Genomic DNA, 22,047 nt, shown 5'->3' with positions numbered 1-22,047 from the left:
AAATTGTTTATGATAATACTGCTGGGAAGTAACTTGGAACATTTTGCTACATTAAACATGCTATATAAATGCAAGTTATATCAGATATACAGCACAGAAACAGGCCATTCGTCCCAACAAGTCTGTGCTGGCATTTATGCTCCACTCGCGACTCCTCCCATCCTTACTCATCTAACTATCAGCATAACCCTCTATTCCCTTCTCCCTTATCTAGCCTCCCCTTAAGTGCATCAATACTATTTGACTCAAACGCTCCCTGTGGTAGCGAGTTCCACATTCTCACCACTCTCTGGGTAAAGAAGTTTCTTCTGAATTCCCAATTGGATTTCTTGGTGACTATCTTATATGAATGGCCTCTAGTTTTGCTCCTCCTCACAAGTGGAAACATTCTCTCTGTATCCACTCTATCAAAACCTTTCATAGTTTTATAAACCTCGATTAGGCCACCCCTCAGCCTTCCCTTTTCAGGAGAAAAAGAGACTCAGCCAGTTCATCCGATGTTAATCACTCCACTATGGATGGCCGTGCCTCCAGCTGCCTGGGTGTTAAGCTCTGACGTTCCCTCCCTAAACCTCTTCACCTCTCTCTCTCTCTCCTCCTTTCCGACACTCCTTAAAACCCTACCTCTTTGACCAAGGTTTTGGTGATCTGCCCTAATAGCTCCTTATGTGGCTCGGTGTGTCAAATGTTGTTTGATAATCGCTCCTGCGTTTTATTATGTTAAAGGTGCTATATAAATGCAAATTGGTGTTGTGAATCTTTGGGATAAAATGAGAGATGCAAAAACTGGTAGCATCGCAAATCCAGCCATTATATAAACACACTCACCCGCTATTTCAAACCATAACCTCTGCCCCTATTTTTATTTCCTCTTTCCCACGGCAGCCGGTGATGATTCTGCCCTCTCCATTTACACCCTATCTAGACTCATCTTTTGTTTCTTAACTTGTTCCATTACCATCTCCTTTTGCCTTGCACCATCATCCCTTTTGTCTCTTAGTCGCTCCTGCCTTCTACGCTATCACACACCTTCCATTTTGTTCTTTCCTCCCCTCCCTCCATTCCCTGCCCCTACATTTGCTTAAAAACCTGTTCCCTCTCTTAACTTTTTCCAGTTCTGACAAAGGGTCATCGACTTAAAACATTATATTTGTTGCTCTCTCTCTCTCTCTCTCCAGATGCTGCCTGATCTGTTGAGTATTTCCAGCATTTTCTGTCTTTACGCCCATTATATAGTTCAGTTAAAATCAATGATACTGAGTAATGGGCAGAGTGTATAATTGGCATCGGATGCGATAACCAACAGTCTTGCGTAATGTCCAATTTCATCCCCAGTATATCCAGTGTGTAGAGCTTTATCATGGCAAAGCCTTTATTTAATTACTGCAGCGGTAATACGCCTGGTGACTGAGGCATCATCACTTGTCGGGTACCCCGTTGCAAACCTGTCAATAGCAGCAGCAGCAGCAGCAGAATTCAATAAACACACGGCAGTCCTGCATATTATGTGAACTTTTATTAAGGATCATTCCAATACAAAAATAAACAGTCAATAAATTAGTCACGTCAATAAATAAATAAATATAAAAGTATTTCCTCAGGGTTAAAGTGCAGTGAAACAAGAAGCCTCAGTGATACACCAAGACAGCAGTGCACACTGGGCCTCCGCGGAAAAGTGAAGCGCAGTTCATCATCTCCTTCTCCGACCCTTCAGTGCGTCCTCCTCTCAGCTGGGGCTCAGTGGACAGCAGAAGGTTGTGGGTTCGAATCCCACTCCAGGGACTTGAGCACAGAAATCTAGGCTGACACTCCCAGTGCAATGCTGAGGGAGCGCCGCACTGTCGGAGGTGCCATCTTTCGGATGAAACATTAAACCGAGGTCCCGTCTGCTCTCTCAAGTGGACGTAAAAGATCCCATGGCACTATTTCGAAGAAGAGCAGGGAGTTATCCCCGGTGTCCTGAGACAATATTTATTCCTCAACCAACATCACAAAAATCAGATTCTCTGGTCATCATCACATTGCTGTTTGTGGAAGCTTGCTGTGCACAAATTCCTACAGTACAACAGTGACTACACTTCAAAAAGTCATTCATTGGCTATAAGGCACTTTTGGGACGTCTGGAGGTTGTGAAAGGCGCTCTATAAATGCGAGTCTTTAGTCCGTCCTTCATGGTGTGTGGGGCAGGCTGAGTGGACCAGTTGGTCTTATCATGACTCATTGTTGGTGTGTCCTCCATGGAGAAGCAGTTTCCAGCAGAAACGACTGGATACTGACGAGGACAGGGAGCCCTTGGGGGACTATATTCATTCACCAGTCAAACAGCACCAGGGCCAATTGTAGCAATGGTCCCCACATTCTCAGCCAAGCACAGAGGATCAAATCTCACGTGGCTACGATTTGATGATGTTCTTACCCACTAAGTCAATGGGGGAAGTGTCTCCGTAACCTCTCAAAACAGTGTCAGATCAAAAAAGAACTACCCACATTTGCATGGTTTCTTAATTCGTTCAGGAGATGTGAGCCCATCCCCAATTGTCCTTTGATACAACTGAGTGGCTCGCTAGGCTATTTCAGAAGACTCAACCACGTTGCTGTGGGTCGGGTCTGGAGTCACATATAGGGCCAGGCCAGGTTAAGGGCCAGAGATTTCCTTCCAGAAAAAGGGCATTAGTGAACCAGATAGGTTTTAAAAGGTTAGTATCATGGTCACCGGTTTTTATTTAATTGCAGATTTATTTAATAAACTGAATTTAAATTCACCTAGCTGCCGCGGTGGGACTTGAACTCACGTCTCCGGATCATTAGTCCGGGCCTATTGGATTATTAGTGCAGTAAGATAACCGCTATGCGACCATCCCACCCCAAGTTACATTGAGAGCCCTGCCATGTCAATGACCACCTTGATGTAAATGGTGTCATTCTTCAGATAGTGATGCTGGGGCTTCAGGAAGAGGTCGTGCCCGGCGAAGGTCGGGCAGCCACTGGCCACGTTCATGTGGCTCCGCGGCTTCTGGAAGGAGCCGCTCAGAACATCGGGGGAGAAGGACTCCTTGACGTGCCTCTGGCTGGCCTGGTCCAGCAGCATGAAGGTGACCTTCTGCCTGAAGGGCCAGGGAAGCACCTCGTCGTACTCGCCCCTCACGATGGTCAGGAAGAGGGAGACGTGCGTGCCCTTGCCGTTGCCGTCGCCGTTGGGGTAGATCCGGCAGCAGAGCTTGTAGCCGAACGGGTGGGTGGAGAAGGCCGGAGAATAGAAGGAAGGCCTCTGCTCGGTCTTGGCCGCCATCAGGCAGGAGGAGAAGTCCTTGATCTTCCAAACCAGCACCCCGTTGGTGCTGACGGGCACGGTAGAGCCAACGGGGCCACCGGCGCTGTCCGCGGTCTTGCCCTTCCGTTGCAGGCCGAGCAGGACCTGCTCGCAGTGGAGGCACTTCTGCTGCAGCAGCTCGATGAGCTGCGCGGACTTGTCCAGGTCCCGGTTCAGGCCGCCGACGCACTTCTCCAGGCCGTCCGTCCTGGCGGCCAGAGCCACCACGCCAGGGTCCGCCCCCCTCGGCCCCTCCGAGACAGCCCGCTCCCCCCCGCCTGTCCCCTGCCCCGAGGGCTGAGTGGCTGCTGGCCCCATCTGGGTCGGGGCCCCCTCATTCGCGCTGCCGGCCGGGTCCCCCTCACTGGATTTCCCCGCTCGCAGGCTGGTGATCAGGGACAGCATCTGCAGGAGGTGCGTCTGTTGGGCGGTGCGTAGATGGTAGTCCAGGTCGTGTCTCTGGAGCTGTTGGGTAAAAGAGCAACACTCGTCAGCAACGAGACTCCAATTACTTTATTACTAGGCTAGCAAGGTAACGACTGGGCTGCCAATCCCTCGATTGACATTGGACGTCCTGTCTTGTCAACGGCCACCTTGATGTAAATGGTGTCACTCCTCAGATAGTGACTCTGGGGCTTCAGCAGGGGGTCATGCTGACACGGTTGCTTAAAGAACAACTGCGTCAGCCTTGGCTCAGTGGATAGCACGCTCTCGCCTCGCAGTCACAAGGTTGTGGGTTCAAGTCCCACTCCAGGGAGGCGAGCACAAAAATCAAGGCAGACACTCCCAGTGCAGTGCTGAGGGAGTGCTGCACTGTCGGAGGAGAAGCCTTTCAGATCAGGTAAACGTAAAAGATCTCTCGGCACTATTTCGAAGAAGAGTTGTCCCCATGTCCTGGGCCAATAATTATCCCTCAACCAACATCACAAACAGATTATCTGGCCATTGCCACATTGCTGTTTGTGGGAGCTTGCTGTGCACAAATCGGCTGCCACATTACAACAGTGACTACACTCCAAAAGTGCTTCATTGGCTGTAAAGTGCTTTGGGATGTCCCGCGGTGAGAGGCGCTATATAAATGCGGGTCTTTCTTTAGCACCTCACCCAAATAGCCATCCTTCAGGTGTGAGCCTGCACAGTGAGGGTCAGTCAGCCAATGAAACCCATCAAAGCCGAGCCCTATCCCAACCTCACCCTCCATCCACGATCCTAGCTGCATGTTCCTCTCTCTGGATCATGGGAGGGGGAGGGGACCTAAACCACTTCTCCCTCCTCCCCCACCCCAACTTACTGAGATCATCTATCTCCCTATTGATCAGCAATTCAAAGTAGGTCTGTTCCCAAGCTGTGTGTTATGTGGATAGACTAGAGAAGCTTATGGTTCAGGAGAGATTTAATGGAGGTGCTCGAAAATTGAGAGTGTGTTTTGACGGAATAGACAGGGAGAAACTATTTCCACTGGCAGGAGGGTCAGTAGCCAGAGAACACCGATTGAAGGTAAATGACAAAAGAACCAGACGGGGACAGTGAGGAGCATTTTTCTTTTAATATATAATCGCAGCGTGTTATTGCGATCTGGAATGCACTCTCTGAAAGGTCGGTTGGAGCAGATTCAGTTACTTCTACAGCACCTTTCACAGCCTCAGAACGTCCCAGAGCGCTTTACAGCCAATGAAGTACTTTTGAAGTGTAGCCACTGCTGTAACATAGGGAACGGGACAGCCAATTTCAAAGGGGAGTTGGACAAATACTCAAGGAAAGATGTGCAGGAGAAAGAGCAGAGGGGTAAGTGGGACTAATTGGAGAGCTTTGTCAAAGTGCCAGCACAGGCACGATAGACCGAATGGCCTCCTTCTGCGCTGTGTGATTCTATGTATGGCTTGGGTACCACACAAGATACGTGAGCAGCGGGAGTGGGGGGGGCGGAGTGGGGGCGGTGATGTGAATAGGTTTCAACACGACGGTCCAATCAATCGCCAGGCAACAGACTGTTGACACTTACCTGCTCCTCACAGCCGACTTCTTTAAAGGGACAGGGCACCTTGACGTTCGGGCAGGTGCCATGACGGGGGTCACAGTGCTGCTCCAGCTGTAGGGGCAAAGGAACGCATTCAGTTGTTGGGTCTTCATTACAGCAAGAATTGAATAAACCGACATCGATACACACACGTTAATCACGTCCATGGCAAGCAGTCCCACACACACACACACACACACTCTAGCAGCTTTACTGATCCCCGACAGCATCGACCCAGGAGTAACCCGCAATATTGAAGAGGGGAGGAGGCAGAGACAGATAGCAACAGAGCGAGAGACATTAAGATGGAGGGCAGAGGGTGACTGAAATGCAACAATCTCAAGGGTTGAGCGGATACTGTAATCGATCAAACTCGAGATCAACCAGTTTATCACGGTCCAGAGACTGGATAATTTCTGCTGCAGTCACTCCCTGGTATTGTTTAATTATGGGGGTGGAATTTCCTGTGGGGGTATAATTGGGATCTTACACCCAAAATTACACCCATTCATGCATCCATTTGGCCAATCTCAATTTACGTCCAAATGTCATACTACTCTTATGAGTATATGCGATTAATTCAGCATAAACGATTGAGGTTCAGAGGACAGCACCAAACTCACACCACACGTTCCTTCTATATGAAAATTAAAGTTTCAATTCATCCAATTATCATTCCTACACCTTAGGCGCCGCTTGTTTAAGAACAAGCGATCGTGGGTAAAAAAGAATAATTTTAAAAATAAACAAAATCACAATAAAACACCAGAACAATGTACTAAAGTTTTGGGCTTCAACTTATACCTGTTTTGAACCACTGTAATTTCAGGAAATTCACGTGTAAGGCTCTTTAGCCTGGGGACGGAGCCATTATAATGAGCAGAGATGCTATTCAGGCACAAGGATATAATACAAGAGCAGGGAGGTTATGCTTGAACTGTATAAAACACTGGTTTGGCCACAGCTGGAGTACTGTGTGCAGTTCTGGTCACCACATTACAGGAAAGATGTGATTGCACGAGAGAGGGTACAGAGGAGATTTACGAGGATGTTGCCTAGACTGGAGAATTTTGGCGATGAGGAAAGTTTGGATCGGCTGGGTCCGTTTTCTTTGGAACAGAGGAGGCTGAGGGAGATCGGATGGAGGTGTATAAAATTATGAGGGTCCTAGATAGAGTGGATAGGAAGGACATATTTCCCTTAACAGAGAGGTCAATAACCAGGGGGCATAGATTTAAAGTAATTGGTAGGAGGGTTAGAGGTAATTTGAGGGGAAATATTCTCACCTAGAGGGTGGTGAGGGTCTGGAACTCACTGCCTGAAAAGGGTGGTAGAGGCAGAAACCCTCACCACATTTAAAAGGTACTTGGATGTGCTCTTAAAGTGCCGTAACCTACAGGGCTACGGACCTAGTGCTGGAAGGTGGGATTCGGCTGGGTCAGGCTTTTTTGACCGGGACAGACATGATGGGCCAAATGGGGGGGTAAGGGAGGGAGGTGGTTAGTTGGCATAAAAGAACAAGGGAATTCTTGTGCAGCGTAATTACGTGTGCAAAACAATTGTACCCAAGTTTGCTCGATCTGTCATAATGAGTATTTGCTTTACGCCCAGATTGCACATGCCAAATGCACAGGAAATTCCACCCCATAATATCGATTACTTTTGAACTGAAAATACGCTGGCTGGTTCCCACTAGAATTGTACGCGGGACCTTTAAAATAATGAGGGAGCCATCTTACATCTGCTTTCGTTAAGTCCGCTCTGCCGCAGACCGGACAGTCCTCCTTCTGTTTCCCACAAGTCATGATGTGATCCTGAAAGAAAAGGGAGAAACAGGTGATTAAATCAGCACTCGGGGCTCGACTTCCCTGATGAAAAGGTCACAGAGAATTCAGGAGACATTTCCCTGAAACTTCCTCGCTTTTTACCTCTAAATATCTCGCCCTCTTATCCTCCTCCTCCTCCTCTTTGGACTCCCCATATGGAAATGGCAACGCACCTAACCCTCTTCTATCCTAACTCAATCATCCCCAGAGCCTCCAATCTGCCAATCTCCCTCAGTCTGAGAGGACTTTTTCCCCACCCCTTGGCTGGAACAAGGGGTCATAGTCTCAGGATGAGGGGTCGGCCATTTAGGACTGAGATGCGGAGAAATTTCTTTATTCAGAGGGTGGAATTCTCTACTCCGGAGGGTTGTGGATGCCCAGTCGTTGAGTATATTCAAGACGGAAATCGATAGATTTTTGGGCATTAAGGAAATTAAGGGATAGGCCACGAAAGGGGAGTTGAGGTAGAAGATCAACCATGATCTTATTGAATGGCGGAGCAGGCTCGAGGGACTGTATGGCCAACTCCTGCTCCTATTTCTTATGTTCCTATGTCTTCCCTTCCTTATGTGTCAGCTGTGGCTCAGTGGGTAGAGCTCTCGCCTCTGAGTCAGAAGTTTGTGGGTTCCAGTCCCACTCCAGAAGCTTGAACACAAAATCTGTGCAGTGCTGAGGGAGCTCCGCTGCACTGTCGGAGGTGCCGTCTCTCAGATAATATGTCAATCCGAGGCCGCAAGCAGGGGGAGTCTGCCCCAGGTGACCTGCCCAATATTTATCCCTCCACCAACATCACGAAAAACAGATTACCTGGTCACTATCACATTGCTGTTTGAGGGAGGTTGCTGTGCGTAAATTGGCGATCACGTTTCCTACATTACAACAGCGACTGCACTTCATTGGCGGTAAAGCGCTTTGGGACGTCCTGGGATAGGATATGAGTGCAAGTTCTATCTTTGATGCACCAACTAAGACCAGTTAACACAGCACAGACCTGGGACTGAGTCTAGAACCTAGGCACTTACCAAAAAATACCTTGAGGGAGCCCTCAAACTTTCCTCGATGCTTAACGATTTATTAGTTCCCATGTTATCCTTCATTTGTGTATCATTCCAAGCTTTAGAAAGACAGACTTGCATTTATATATAGAGCCGCCCAGACAATGCAGCACTCCCTCAGTACTGCACTGGGCACGTCAGCCCCTTTGTGAGGGGGTCTCCATTTCATGGCCCACTTTCCCTCTTGCCCACACCCAGAAATTTACAGCATAGAAAGAGGCCATTCGGCCCATGCTGGCCATTTCTATGATCCCTCCTTCACGTCTTTGTCACCGCTAGACTCGACTATTCCAATGCTCCCCTTGGTGTTCAAATCCCTCCATAGACTCACCCCTCCCTATCTCTAATCTCCTCCAGCCCCGCAACCCTCCTCCAATTCTGCCCTCTTGAGCATCCCTGTTTTTAATCATTTCCCCCTTGGCAGCCATGCCTTCTGTTGCCTAGGCCCCAAGCTCTGGAATTCCTTCCCTAAATGTCGCTACTTCGCTTTCCTCTTTCCAAGATGCCCCTTAAAATCAAACTCTTTGACCAAGTTTTTGGGTCACACCACCCAACATCTCCTTCTGTGGCTCGATGTCATATTCTGTCTGATCGCGCTCCTGTGAGGCGCCTTGGGATGTCTTACGATGTTAAAGGTGCTACATGAATGCATATCGTTGTTGGCAAGTTCCGACGGCAAGAGGGTGATCCCGTCTCACCCAGCGATACCCACCTCCAGCAGTTTGTGCACGCAGAACATCTCGCACCGGGGGCACAGCTCCATCCGCCACTCACACTCCCGGCTCTCGTGGGCCGCCATCTTCCTTCTGGGGCCGACCGCCTCGCAGCCGAATGCGACGTTGGCGCAGGGGACCACATAGAAATCGCACTGGGCACAGTGCGTGCGCTGGGGTCACAGAAGGGGTCGACAGTCAAATTACAGCCCACACCAACTAGGTCCGCACAAAGGAAATGGTTCAACACAAGACAATGACCAGGGGGATTCAGTCTCCACTTCAGCATCAAGACTGGAGAAGACATCACAACCAAGGGAAAGGCAAGGACTGGCATTTCTATAGCGCCCTTCACCACCTCAGGGCATCCCAAAGCGCTTCACAGCCAATTAGGTACTTTTTTTTTTAAAAAAAGGTGTAGTCACTGCTGTAATGTAGGAAACGCGGCAGCTAATTCGCGCACAGCAAGCTCCCACAAACAGCAATGTGATAATGGCCAGATAATGTGATTTTCTTAGCTAACACCAGCAAACTCACAAATGTCTAATTTGAGAGTTGAAAGCACAATTGTGCCAGAGAGCAATGTACCACACTAATGGAAGCTTTCCTCTGGCTGCTAAGAGCCAAAAACATAGTAGGATTGACTCCTATTTTGAGTGCAGACACTCCAAATGAATGGGTTTACAATTTTACTGTAATTAGTCATAAAAGGAAATCTTCTCAGTATCTTTAACATGTCAGTAGGACATAGGGAATAAAGGAGATACTCCCACTGTGTTTACCATATCACCAACACATTGGAACCAAAGGAATCTTCTCACTATGCTTACCATATCACCAATACATTAAAAAAAAGACAGACTTGCATTTATATAGCGCCTTTCACAACCACCGGACATCTCAAGCGTTTTACAGCCAATGAAGTACTTTTGGAGTGTAGTAATATGGGAAACGTAGCAGCCAATTTACGCACAGCAAGCTGCCACAAACAGCAATGGTGATAATGACCAGATAATCTGTTTTAGTGATATTGAGTGATAAATATTGGTCAGGACACCAGAGATAATTCCCCTGCTCTTCTTTGAAATATTGCCCCTATGCAGTAAGCTGTGTCGACAGATTGGTCGAGGAATTGCTGTTCATTCAATTACAAAAAGAGAAACAGGCAGACAGACTGGTCGATTCCCCCCTCAAGCTTTTCTACCGTCACTTCCAGATTTCCAAAGCATGGCCCCTTACCAGATAGTTACGCAGTGATCCCGTCCAATCGCAACCCTCTCGATAAGCCGTACATTGTATTTTTATGGCATAAGCATCATTTTCAGCAGCTTTGTCGAAGTAGACCTGTGGGGTGGGCAGAAATGAGGGGTCAGGCCAAAAGATTCACAAATGAACGTGGATTATTTTAGCTCCTTTCACAACCTCAGGACGTCCCCAAAGTACTTCACAGACAATTGAGTACTTTTGAAATGTCGTCGCTGTTGTAATGTCGGGAAACGCAGCAGTTAATTGGAGCACAGCAATCTCCCACAAACAGCAATGAGATAATGACTAGATAATCTGTTTTAGTGATGATACGTTAAAAAAAAATAGGAGCAGGAGGAGGCCACACAGCCCCTCGAGCCTGCTCCGCCATTCAATAAGATAATAGCTGATCTTCCACCTCAACTCCACTTTCCTCGCCTTATCCTCAGAACCCTAGATATGGGTTGAAGGGTAAAATTTGGCCAGGTTACTGGGGCAAACTCCCCCTGATCTTCTTCAAAATAGTGGATCTTTTATGTTCACCCGAAAGGGCAGACAGGGGCCTCTCAGAACTGCACTGGGAGCGTCAGCCTAGATTATGTGGTCAAGTCTCTGAAGTGGGATTGGAACCCACAACCTTCTGACTCGGAGGCGAGGGTGCTACCCACTGTGCCGCTGCTCAGGCGAGGACCATCTTGCCCAAACAGCGTCATCCTGCCCTGGGAACCTTTCCCAGTGCCTCAAGAATCTAAAAGCCTTCTGACCATCTTCTCAAGGAGAACTCGCTTTCTCTGGGTTGCTAGACCACTACGCTACCGTAAGCAATGAGCACATATTGTATGCACAGCAGAAGCAGAACAGAGTGCTCAGTCACTGCAGCTCCCAGCAACCTCCCTGCCAGTTTTCGTTCCTCCTTGTAAATCACCTATTTTGTTCAATTAAAATTCCCAGCAGTGGGGATGGAAATTCCCAACAGTCATGTGCAGGTTGCTTCAGAATTATTCATCATCTGCAGCAAGGTGCCAACAACACGGAGCAGGATGGCAGTCCACAATTGTTGCCAGCTGCCTCCCACGCACATACCTGCCAGTCAGGTGAAACCTCTGTACCCCACAAATATTAGCACAGTGTATCAGAGAGTGACTGCAGCATGACAATCAGAGCACAGCACCAATGGGTCATCGCTCGGTGGATCTGGGGAAAACTCCCATTCCTTGATTACATGTCAGGTATCCATCATTCTACATATAAACCACCCGAATCACTCAATTAGATTCCAGCCTGTAACTCACTCCCGGGTATCCATTATTTGATATTTAAACCACCTGAACCCCTAGATTAGATACCAGCCTGTATTTCATTCCCAGTATCCATTACCACCTGAACCCCTCGATTAGATGCCAGCCTGTAACTCACACCCGGGTATCCATTATTCTAATATAAACCACCTGAATCCCTCGATTAGATGCCAGCCTGTAACTCACTCCCGGGTATCCATTATTCTATATATAAACCACCTGAGCCCCTCTATTAGCTTCCAGCCTTAAACTCGCTCCCCTGATATTTTAAGTCTCTAAGTGACTCTTTGGGTTATACAGTGTAATACACACAATACAATCACTCTTTAACACTATTTACCAGTATCTGGCTCCCCAACCCCCTTCAAGCAAAGCTGCCAATTGAAGAGGACATTGGCAATGAATTAAATGTCCTACCTTGGAACGAAGAACCTTCTTCTGGCAAACAAGGCAGTCTGCTTCATTATCTGTTCTGAAAAAAAAAAAGAATATTCCCACAGTTGGTGACTCTGACTCAGTACTGCCAGTATTCTGGGTTTTTTTCAAATTTTGGGAGGGGTTTGGTGGGCTATTCCACTGTGAGGAGCATCACAATCAAGCCTTGTCCTGTCTGCACACATGCAGTTTCCAACAAGATCACTGGGCAGCATTCAGGAGCAAGCAACCCATCTGATTTTCCCATCCCCACAGTCTAAAGGGGCCACTGAAGACAAATGTAGCTAGTGTTGCTTCCACTCGGCCTCAGATATCCCCTGTAAGGTCATAACATTACCAGGTAGGTCCCAGCTGAGCAAATCACGGCAGGCCTACCGGCACCGTGTGCCAACAAGCTCTTCAAGGCTTCTTTGGCAGCATCTCCCGCACCCACGACCTCCACCACCTGTAAGGACAAGGGCAGCAGGCGCATGGGAACACCACCTCCCAAAGTTCCGCTCCCATGTCACACACACCATCCCGACTTGGGACATATATAATCGGCCGTTCTTTCATTGGCGTGGAGTCAAAATCTCGGAACTCATTAACAGCACTGAGAGAGCACCTTCACCACAAGGACTGCAGCGGTTCAAGGCGGCTGCTCACCACCACCTTCTCAAGGGGCAACTAGGGATGGGCAATAAATGCCGGCCTTGCCAACAATGCCCACATCCTCAGAATGAATTCTTAAGGTGGTCAGTTTTAGCTTGTTAAACTCTAAGCTCGTGGGAATGCTCGAAGCCTTAACTATTGGGAACTTGCAACTAAGTTCTTTGGACTTGGATGCATGTGTTGTGTCTCTACTAGTGAGGTGTATTTCTCAGTAATTTGCTGTAGACATCAGTGAAAGCCTACAGCCAACCCGATCTAAGATCAGCTGACTCAGCATTGATCAGAGATCATGCCCGTGGGAAATGAGAGAGAGAAAAGGCTTGCATTTCTATAGCACCGTTCACAACCTCAGGACGTCCCATAGCGCTTTACAGCCAATGAAGTCCTTTCTGAAGTGTAGTCACTGTTGTAATGTCGGAAGCACGACAGCCAATTTGCACTCAGCAAGTTCCCGCAAACAGCACTATGACAATGACCAGATAATGTTTATGTGATGTTGATTATGGGATAAATATTGGACCACATCACCTGGGAGAACTCCCCTGCTCTTCTTCGCATTAGTGCCACAGGATCTTTTACATCCACCCGAGTTGCAGACGGGGCCTCGGTTTAACGCCTCATCTGAAAGACGGCACCTCCGACAATGCAGCGCTCCCTCAGCACTGCACTGTCTGCCTAGATTTGTGTGCTCAAGTCTCTGGAGTGGGGACGGTGGACCCAGGACCTCCTGACTCAAGAGCACTTGGCCATTCAGCCAGCACTGGCTGCAAAGTGAAGCAAAATGCTCGGCACAAAATAAAAACTGCTCCACAGCGAACAAGGCGCCGCGGAGGCAGCTGAACTCACTTGAACAGGTTCTCCAGGCAGGCGGCGCAGTACCGGTGCCCACATTCGGTCTGCCTGGGTTTGATGAGCAGAAAGCGGCAGGCGGAGCACAGGAGGCAGGAGCTGACGGCCGGATCGACCGGGGTGATGCCAGAGACCAGGGCAACCATCTTTATGTTTCCCAAGAGAGAGGCGAATCCAGCAGCTAAAACAACATCCAGGCAGGAGAAAAAAACTCTGCAAAATGTAACAAGTGGCGCTGGGAGGGGGGAGAGACCTTTAAAGATCTTTCAGCAAGGAATTCCCTGTGCGTCACTCCCTCTGTGACGTTCCGCTCCTTTGTGACATCCCTTGCTCGGCCCAGCCCAGCCCAACCCAGGAATCCAGGCTCTGGTCAGTTTCAGGTTTGATTGACAGGGGAGGTTCCCTGAGGACTCTCCTCCCATTCTGCATTTCCGCAGCACTTGGGCGAGTGGGAAGTGGGGCAGTCGTGCCGGCAAAGATACGGTAAATTCATGACTCAACCGGGGCCGCAGCAACTTGGTGTGGGAAAGTGAAATCGAATGTGCTGCACTCATTGTCACGAGAAATAAGCCCTGTCTGCCCTCTGGGGTGGATGTAAAAGATCCCAGGGCCACTATTTCGAAGAAGAGCAGGGGAGTTCTCCCAGGTGATGTGGTCCAATATTTATTCCTCAATCGACATGATTAAAATTAGATTATCTGGTCATTAGCACAATGCTATTTGTGGGAGCTTGCTGTGTGCAAATTGGCTACTGCGTTTCCTACATCATCATAGACAGCCCCTCGGAATCGAGGAAGACTTGCATCCACTCTAAAAATGAGTTCTTGGGTGACTGTACAGTCCAATACGGGAATTACAGTCTCTGTCACAGGTGGGACAGACAGTCGTTGAGGGAAAGGTGGGTGGGGAGTCTGGTTTGCCGCACGCTCCTTCCGCTGCCTGCGCTTGGTTTCTGCACGCTCTCGGTGACGAGACTCGAGGTGCTCAGTGCCCTCCCCGATGCACTTCCTCCACTTCGGGCGGTCTTTGGCCAGGGACTCCCAGGTGTCGGTGGGGATGTTGCATTTTATCAAGGAGGCTTTGAGGGTGTCCTTGAAACGTTTCCTCTGCCCACCTTGGGATTGTTTGCCGTGAAGGAGTTCCGAGTAGAGCGCTTGCTTTGGGAGTCTCGTGTCCGGCATGCGGACAATGTGGCCCATCCAGCGGAGCTGATCAAGTGTGGTCGGTGCTTCGATGCTGGGGATGTTGGCCTGATCGAGGACGCCCACGTTGGTGGGTCTGTCCTCTCTGGGGATTTTCAGGATCTTGCGGAGACATCGTTGGTGGTATTTCTCCAGCGATCTGAGGTGTCGCGTCTCCTACATTACAACAGTGACTACACTTCCAAAAAGTACTTCATTGGTTGTAAAGCACTTTGGGATATCCGGTGGTCATGAAAGGTACTATATAAATGCAAGTCTCCTTATTTAAGGAGGGATATACTTGCTTTGAGGCCGTTCAGAGAAGGTTGACTAGGTTGATTCCTGAGATGAAGGAGTTGTCCTTTGAAGAAAAGTTTAGCAGGTTGGGCCTATAGACATTGGGGTTTCGAACAATGAGAGGTGATCTTATTGAAATATATAAGATTCTGTGGGGGCTTGACAGGTTAGATGCAGAGAGGATGTTTCCCCTCATGGGTGAATCTAGAACTAGGGAGCATAGTTTCAGAATAAGGGGCCGCCCATTTAAAATGGAGATGAGGAGGAATTTCTTCTCTCAGAGGGTCGTGAATATTTGGAATTCTCTACCCCAGAGAGCTGTGGAGGCTGGGTCATTGAATATATTTAAGGTGGAAATAGACAGATTTTGAACGATCGGGGAATCAAGGGTTATGGGGAGCGAGCAGGAAAGTGGAGTTGAGGCCATGATCAGATCAGCCATGATCTTATTGAATGGGGGAGCAGGTTCGAGGGGCCAAATGGCCTACTCCTGCTCCTATTTCTTATGTTCTTATGTTAAGTCTTTCTTTCAGATGGATGGATTTAAATAGATAGCTGTCTAGGACATTTGCACTGGGATAGTTCTGACGAAAGGGGAATTTTCCTATGAGGAGAGATTGAGTAGACTAGGCCTATATTCTCAAGTGTTTAGAAGAATGAGAGGTGATCTCATTGAAACATACAAAATTCTTACAGGGCTTGACAGGGTAGATACTAGGAGGATGTTTCCTCTGGCTGGGGAGTCTAGAACCAGGGATCACAATCTCACAAAAAGGGGTCGGCCATTTAGAACTGACAGCAGGAGAAATTTCTTCACTCAGAGGGTGGTGAATCTTTGGAATTCTCTACCCCAGAGGGCTGTGGAAGCTCAGTCGTTGAGTATATTCAAGGCTAAGATCGATAAATTTTTGGACTCTAGGGGAATCAAGGGATATGGGGATCTTGCAGGAAAGTGGAGTTGAGGTAGAAGATCAGCCATGATCTTATTGAATGACAGAGCAGGCTCGAGGGACTGAATGGCCGACTCCTGCTCCTATTTCTTCCGTTCTTATGTCATCGACCTGAAATGCTAACTCTGTTTCTCTCTCCGCAGATGCTGCCTGACCTGCTGAGCATTTCCAGCATTTTCTATTTTTATTTTAAATAGATAGCAGTCAGGGGGCCTTGCAAAAGCCACCAATCTGCTCCCTCTACTATTTCAACTCACCCAAGCCAGCTTCCAATTGCATCTTAAACTCCCCCTTAAAGTCTTTGATAACACTTTCAACGAGCTGGCCTGGGCAAGATGGGCTGAATGGCCTCCTTCTGTGCTATAAGATTCTAAGACTCTATGAACTCTCCCAGCCGAGCTTCCAACTGCATCTTAAACTCGCTTTGATTCCGTTACCTTATTACAGTAGATTATTACAAATCTGAAATGCCCTTTCAGCAAAAAAAATTGTTCCTGAGATCCATTTTGAATTTAATTCAGAAGTGGCAGGAGACATTGAACAGGCTGTTTAAAAAAAAACATATGGGGTCCTTGGCTTTATAACTAGAGACAGAGTACAAAATCAAGGAAGCTCTGCTAAATCGTTATTACTCACTAAATAGGTCTCAGCTGGTGTATTGTGTCCAATTCTGGGAACCGCACTTTAGGAAGGATGTCAAGGCCTTGGAGAGAACATAAGAACATAAGAACATAAGAATTAGGAACAGGAGTAGGCCATCTAGCCCCTCGAGCCTGCTCCACCATTCAACAAGATCATGGCTGATCATTCCTTCAGTACCCCTTTCCTGCTTTCTCTCCATACCCGTTGATCCCCTTATTGGTTAAAAATCTATCTATCTTTGACTTGAAAACATTCAATGAGCTAGCCTCAACTGCTTCCTTGGGAAGAGAATTCCACAATTTCACAACCCTCTCAACTCGGTTTTAAATTGGCTCCTCCGTATTTTGAGGCTGTGCCCCCTAGTTCTAGTCTCCCCTACCAATGAAAACAACCTCCCTGCCTCTATCTTGTCTATCCCTTTCATGATTTTAAATGTTTCTCTACGATCACCCCTCATCCTTCTGAACTCCAAGGAGTAAAGACCCAGTCTACTCAATCTATCATCATAAGGTAACCCCCTCATTTCTGGAATCAGCCTAGTGAATCGTCTCTGTACCCCTTCCAAAGCTAGTATATCCTTCCTTAAGTAAGGTGACCAAAACTGCACGCAGTACTCCAGGTGCGGCCTCACCAATACCTATACAGTTGCAGCAAGACCTCCCTGCTTTTGTACTCCATCCCTCTCGCAATGAAGGCCAACATTCCATTTGCCTTCCTGATTACCTGCTGCACCTGCAAACTAACCTTTTGGGTAGTGTAGTGGTTATCACGTTCGCCTCACACGCGAAAGGTCCCCGGTTCGAAACCGGGTGGAAACATTAACTCAAAAGAGTTTCATGCACAAAGACTCCCAGGTCCCTCTGCACCACAGCATATTGTAATTTCTCCCCATTCAAATAATATTCCCTTTTACTGTTTTTTTTCCCAAGGTGGATGACCTCACAATTTCCGACATTGTATACCATCTGCCAAACCTTAGCCCATTCGCTTAACCTATCCAAATCTCCTTGCAGCCTCTCTGAGTCCTATACACAATCCGCTTTCCCACTAATCTTAGTGTCACCTTATCGAATGCCTTTTGGAAATCTAAATACACCACATCCATCGGTACACCTCTATCCACCATGCTCGTTATATCCTCAAAGAATTCCAGTAAGTTACTTAAATGTTTTGCGCAAGTTTACCTTCGTAATCTATCTTCCCTTTCTTTATTGCTTTTTTAGTCATTCTTTGCTGTTGCTTAAAATTTTCCCAATACTCTAGTTTCCCACTAACCTTGGCCACCTTATACGCATTGGTCTTTGATTTGATAATTTCCTTTATTTCCTTGGTTATCCATGGCTGGTTATCCCTTCTCTTGCCGCCCTTCTTTTTCACTGGAATATATTTTTGTTGTGCACTAAGAAAGAGCTTCTTAAAAGTACTCCATAGAACATAGAAACATAGAAAATAGGTGCAGGAGTAGGCCATTCAGCCCTTCTAGCCTGCACCACCATTCAATGAGTTCATGGCTGAACATGCAACTTCAGTACCCCATTCCTGCTTTCTCGCCATACCCCTTGATCCCCCTAGTAGTAAGGACTTCATCTAACTCCCTTTTGAATATATTTAGTGAATTGGCCTCAACTACTTTCTGTGGTAGAGAATTCCACAGGTTCACCACTCTCTGGGTGAAGAAGTTTCTCCTCATCTCAGTCCTAAATGGCCTACCCCTTATCCTAAGACTATGTCCCCTGGTTCTGGATTTCCTCAACATCGAGAACATTCTTCCCGCATCTAACCTGTCCAGTCCCGTCAGAATCTTATACGTTTCTATGAGATCCTCTCTCATCCTTTCAAACGCCAGTGAATAAAGGCCCAGTTGATCCAGTCTCTCCTCATATGACAGCCCAGCCTTCCCTGGAATCAGTCTGGTGAACCGTTGCTGCACTCCCTCAATAGCAATATTGGATATATACTTAATATCTGCCAGGCTATGGGGCAAGAGCAGAGGCATGGGACTAATTGGAGAGCTCTTTTAAAGAGCCGACACAGGCACGATGGGTTGAATGGCCTCCTTCACTGCTGGATAATTCTATGATACAATTGTTACTAATATAAATAAATGCCCTATCGGTCTGTCTGACCTTCTGGGCTCATCTTCCCCTTACCATTTCATATTTTATGTGGTTTGATTAGGTTTTCCCCTTATCCTTCAGCTCCCACTAAACTGCTGACCGTGCAACTTCCCATCCTGCCAACCCCTTCCTTCCCCCCACTCGTTGACATTTTAAACAGTTTCCTCTCCTCAGGTACTGTCCCTCTCCCTTTCAATTATTCCATCATCACCCACTTCTCAATAATTCCACCCTTGATCCCTCTGTTCTCGCAAACTACCACCCGATCTCCAACCTCCCTTTCCTCTCCGGAGTCCATGAACGTGTTGTCCCCAACCATCTACGGGTACGGTAGCATCATTATTATCATAGGCGGTCCCTCGAACAAGGATGACCTGCTTCCACATGGGTTCACAGATGTTTCAATGAAGGACCCGATATTTCAGTCCTGAACTCCAATTGAAGGGGGTGGAAGATGCCTGTGACTGAATTTTATTTAACGTGTGGTGACCGTTGCACATCAGCCACCACACGGGCTCCACAGAGCTCGGCCTTTATCCAGTGGCAAAGGTTAACCAAGATAGCTGGAGACCTGCTCTGCTGCACGGACCTAATGCGCACATATATCACAGTGTGGGCTGGCCCATTCTGCCCCTGGGCCCTCGGCAGCATAGTGGTTATGTTACTGGACTAGTAATCCAGAGGCCTGGCGTCATAATCCGGAGACGTGTTCAAATCCTACCACCGCAGCTGGCGGATTGGAATTCAGTTAATTAGAAAGCTAGCCTCAGTAATGGTGACCAAGAAATTACCAGATTGTCGTAAAAACACAAAAAGCTCGCTAACGTCCTTTAGGGAAGGAAATCTGCTGTCCTTGCCCAGTCTGGCCTATAGGTAAGTCCAGACCAACAGCAATGCAGTTGACACTTAACAGCCCGCTGAAATGGCATAACAAGTCACTCAGTTGTAACAAAGTCAGCAACGTCATCATCATGGACAGTCCCTCGAAATCGAGGAAGACTTGCTTCCACTCCAAAAGTGAGTTCTCAGGTGGCTGTACAGTCCAATACGGGAATTACAGTCTCTGTCACAGGTGGGATAGACAGCGGTTGAAGGAAAGGGTGGGTGGGGAGCCTGGTTTGCCGCACGCTCCTTCCGCTGCCTGCGCTTGTCCTCCGCATGCTCTCGGCGCCCAGACTCGAGGTGCTCAGCACCCTCCCGGATGCTCTTCCTCCACTTATGGTGGTCTTTAGCCATGTGTCGGTGGGGATGTTGCACTTTATCAAGGAGGCTTTGAGGCTGTCCTTGAAATGTTTCCTCTGCCCACCTGGGGCTCGCCTGCCATGTAGGAATTCCAAGCGCTTTGGGAGTCTTGTGTCGGGCATGCGGACAATGTGGCCCATCCAATGGAGCTGATCGAATGTGGTCAGGGCTTCGATGCTGGGGATGTTGGCATGATCGAGAAAACTGATGTTGGTGCGTCCATCCTCCCAATGGATTTGCAGGATCTTGTGCAGGCAGCGTTGGTGGTATTTCTCCAGCGACATGAGGTATCTACTGTATATGGCCCATGTCTCTCAGCCATATAGGAGGGCAGGTATCACTACGGCCCTGTAGACCATAAGCTCGGTGCCAGATTTGAGGTCCTGGCCTTCGAACACTCTCTTCCTCAGGCGATCGAAGGCTGCACTGGCGCACTGGAGGCAGTGTTGGATCCCGTTGTCGGTGTCTGCCTTTGCTGATAATAGGCTCCTGAGGTATGGAAAATGGTCCATGATGTCCAAGGTCATGCCGTGGATTTTGATGAACGGGGGGCAGTGCTGTGTGACGGGGTCAGGTTGGTGAAGGACCTTTGTCTTATTGGTGTTTAGTGTAAGGCCCAAGCTTTCGTACGCCTCGGTGAAGGTGTTGCCAATGGTTTGGAGTTCAGCCTCTGAATGTACAAAGACGCAAGCAGGAGCACCTTCACTACACGGAATGCAGCAGTTCAAGAAGGTGGCTCAACAACACCTTCTCGAGGGCAATTACAGATGGGCAATAAATCTGGCCTTGCTAGAGGAGCCCACATCTTGTAAACAAATAAATAATCTTTCCCACAACTCATATATGAACCACTTAGGTCCCCATCCCTGCCACAGCACTGAAACGGCCCGAATCATAGTCGCAAATCAGATCCTATGTGACTTTGACTGTTATTCCTCATCCTTCTCGTTCTGCCTGCAACCTTTGATATGGTTGACTCTGCCATCTTCCTCCAACACCCCTCCTCCCACGTCCAGCTGGGTGGGACTGCACTCGCCTGGTTCCATTCTTACCTGTCCAGTTGTAGCCAGAGAGTCACCTGCAATGGCTTCTCTTCCCACTCCTGCATCATTATCTCGTGTCCCCCCAAGGAACTATCCTTGGCCCCCTCCTATTTCTCATCTACACGCTGCCCCTCGATGACATCATCTGAAGACATGATGGCAGGTTCCACATGAACGTTGTCAATACCCAGCCCTACCACACAACTACTGTTCCCAAGTCCTCTACGGTCTATAAATTGTCAGACAGCTTGTCCGACAACCCACCCTGGATAAGCCACCATTTTCTCCGATTAAACATTGGGAAGACCGAAGCCAGTGCCTTCAGTCCCCGGCACAATCTCCGTTCCCTAGCCACCAACTCCACCCACCTCCCTGGCCACAATCTGAGGCTGAACCAGGCCCTCCGCAACGTCGGAGTCCAGTTTGACCCTGAGCTGAGCTTCGAACCCTGCATCCTCTCCATCATAAAGACCACCTATTTCCATCTCCATAACATCACCAGTCTCTGGCCCTGCCTGAGCCCATCTTCAGCTGAAACCCTCATCCATGGTTTTGTTACCACCAGTCTCGAATATTCCAACGTCAATAGCATAGCAGATAGATTATTGGAACACATAGCCAAAATACTGAAGTGCAAGTCTACAGAAGATATGCTGAGGCGTTCCAATGCATTGGTCAACCTTATTCGGAATACCATGTATAGTTTGCGTCATCACACTTCAAACGGGAAATAAATATGAGTGAAGGGAGGGGCACCAAGAATGAAAGATGAAAGTTTAAAATAAATGAATTGATATTCTACCTCTATCTATTTCTCTTGATTCTCCTCCGTTTCTTGTGTATCTATTTCGATTTGTCGATGACTACCTGTCGCTACCTATCTGAATCAGAATGTTGTTGGTTCAAACCCAGTCCAACAACTTGAGCACATAAAAAATCCAGGTTCATACTCCCAGTGAGTGTCGCACTGTCAGAGGTGTCTTCTTTCGGATGAGATGTTAAACCGAGGCCTGATCTGTTCTGTCATAATTTAAAAGATCCCATGCCCCTATTTTGAAGGAAAGCAGGTAAGTTATCCCTGGTGCTCTGGCCAATATTTATCCCTCAATCAGTATAACAAAAAAACAGATTATCTGGTCATTATCACATTGCTGTTTGTGGGAGCCTGCTGTGCGC

The 22,047-nt window shown here is 48.0% G+C and overlaps 1 protein-coding gene and 1 non-coding gene across 3 annotated transcripts; one reads left to right on the top strand and one right to left on the bottom strand.

Annotated features, from left to right (window-relative positions):
- Positions 1–1,502: 1,502 nt before the first annotated feature.
- On the bottom strand, positions 1,503–13,667 carry LOC139229760 (TNF receptor-associated factor 2-like). Of its 2 annotated transcripts, XM_070861330.1 has the most exons (7): positions 13,397–13,667; positions 11,882–11,936; positions 10,161–10,265; positions 8,921–9,094; positions 7,067–7,141; positions 5,313–5,399; positions 1,503–3,775 (listed from the first exon to the last, which is right to left on the bottom strand). In XM_070861330.1, exons 1-7 carry the CDS (start codon positions 13,543–13,545, stop codon positions 2,870–2,872), a joined length of 1,551 nt encoding a protein of 516 aa, XP_070717431.1. In that variant the 5' UTR covers positions 13,546–13,667; the 3' UTR covers positions 1,503–2,869. The 2 variants fall into 2 exon arrangements, with proteins under 2 accessions (XP_070717431.1, XP_070717432.1); XM_070861331.1 differs by lacking the exon at positions 8,921–9,094.
- Positions 13,668–17,218: 3,551 nt separating this feature from the next.
- On the top strand, positions 17,219–17,287 carry trnav-cac (transfer RNA valine (anticodon CAC)). The gene has a single exon. It is a non-coding gene; the product is annotated as a tRNA-Val (tRNA).
- Positions 17,288–22,047: the final 4,760 nt, after the last annotated feature.

This window comes from Pristiophorus japonicus, chromosome 19 (assembly GCF_044704955.1).
Source record: "Pristiophorus japonicus isolate sPriJap1 chromosome 19, sPriJap1.hap1, whole genome shotgun sequence".
In the NCBI taxonomy this organism is placed as follows: Eukaryota; Metazoa; Chordata; class Chondrichthyes; family Pristiophoridae; genus Pristiophorus; species Pristiophorus japonicus.
This window is presented reverse-complemented; position numbering and strand designations above follow the sequence as displayed.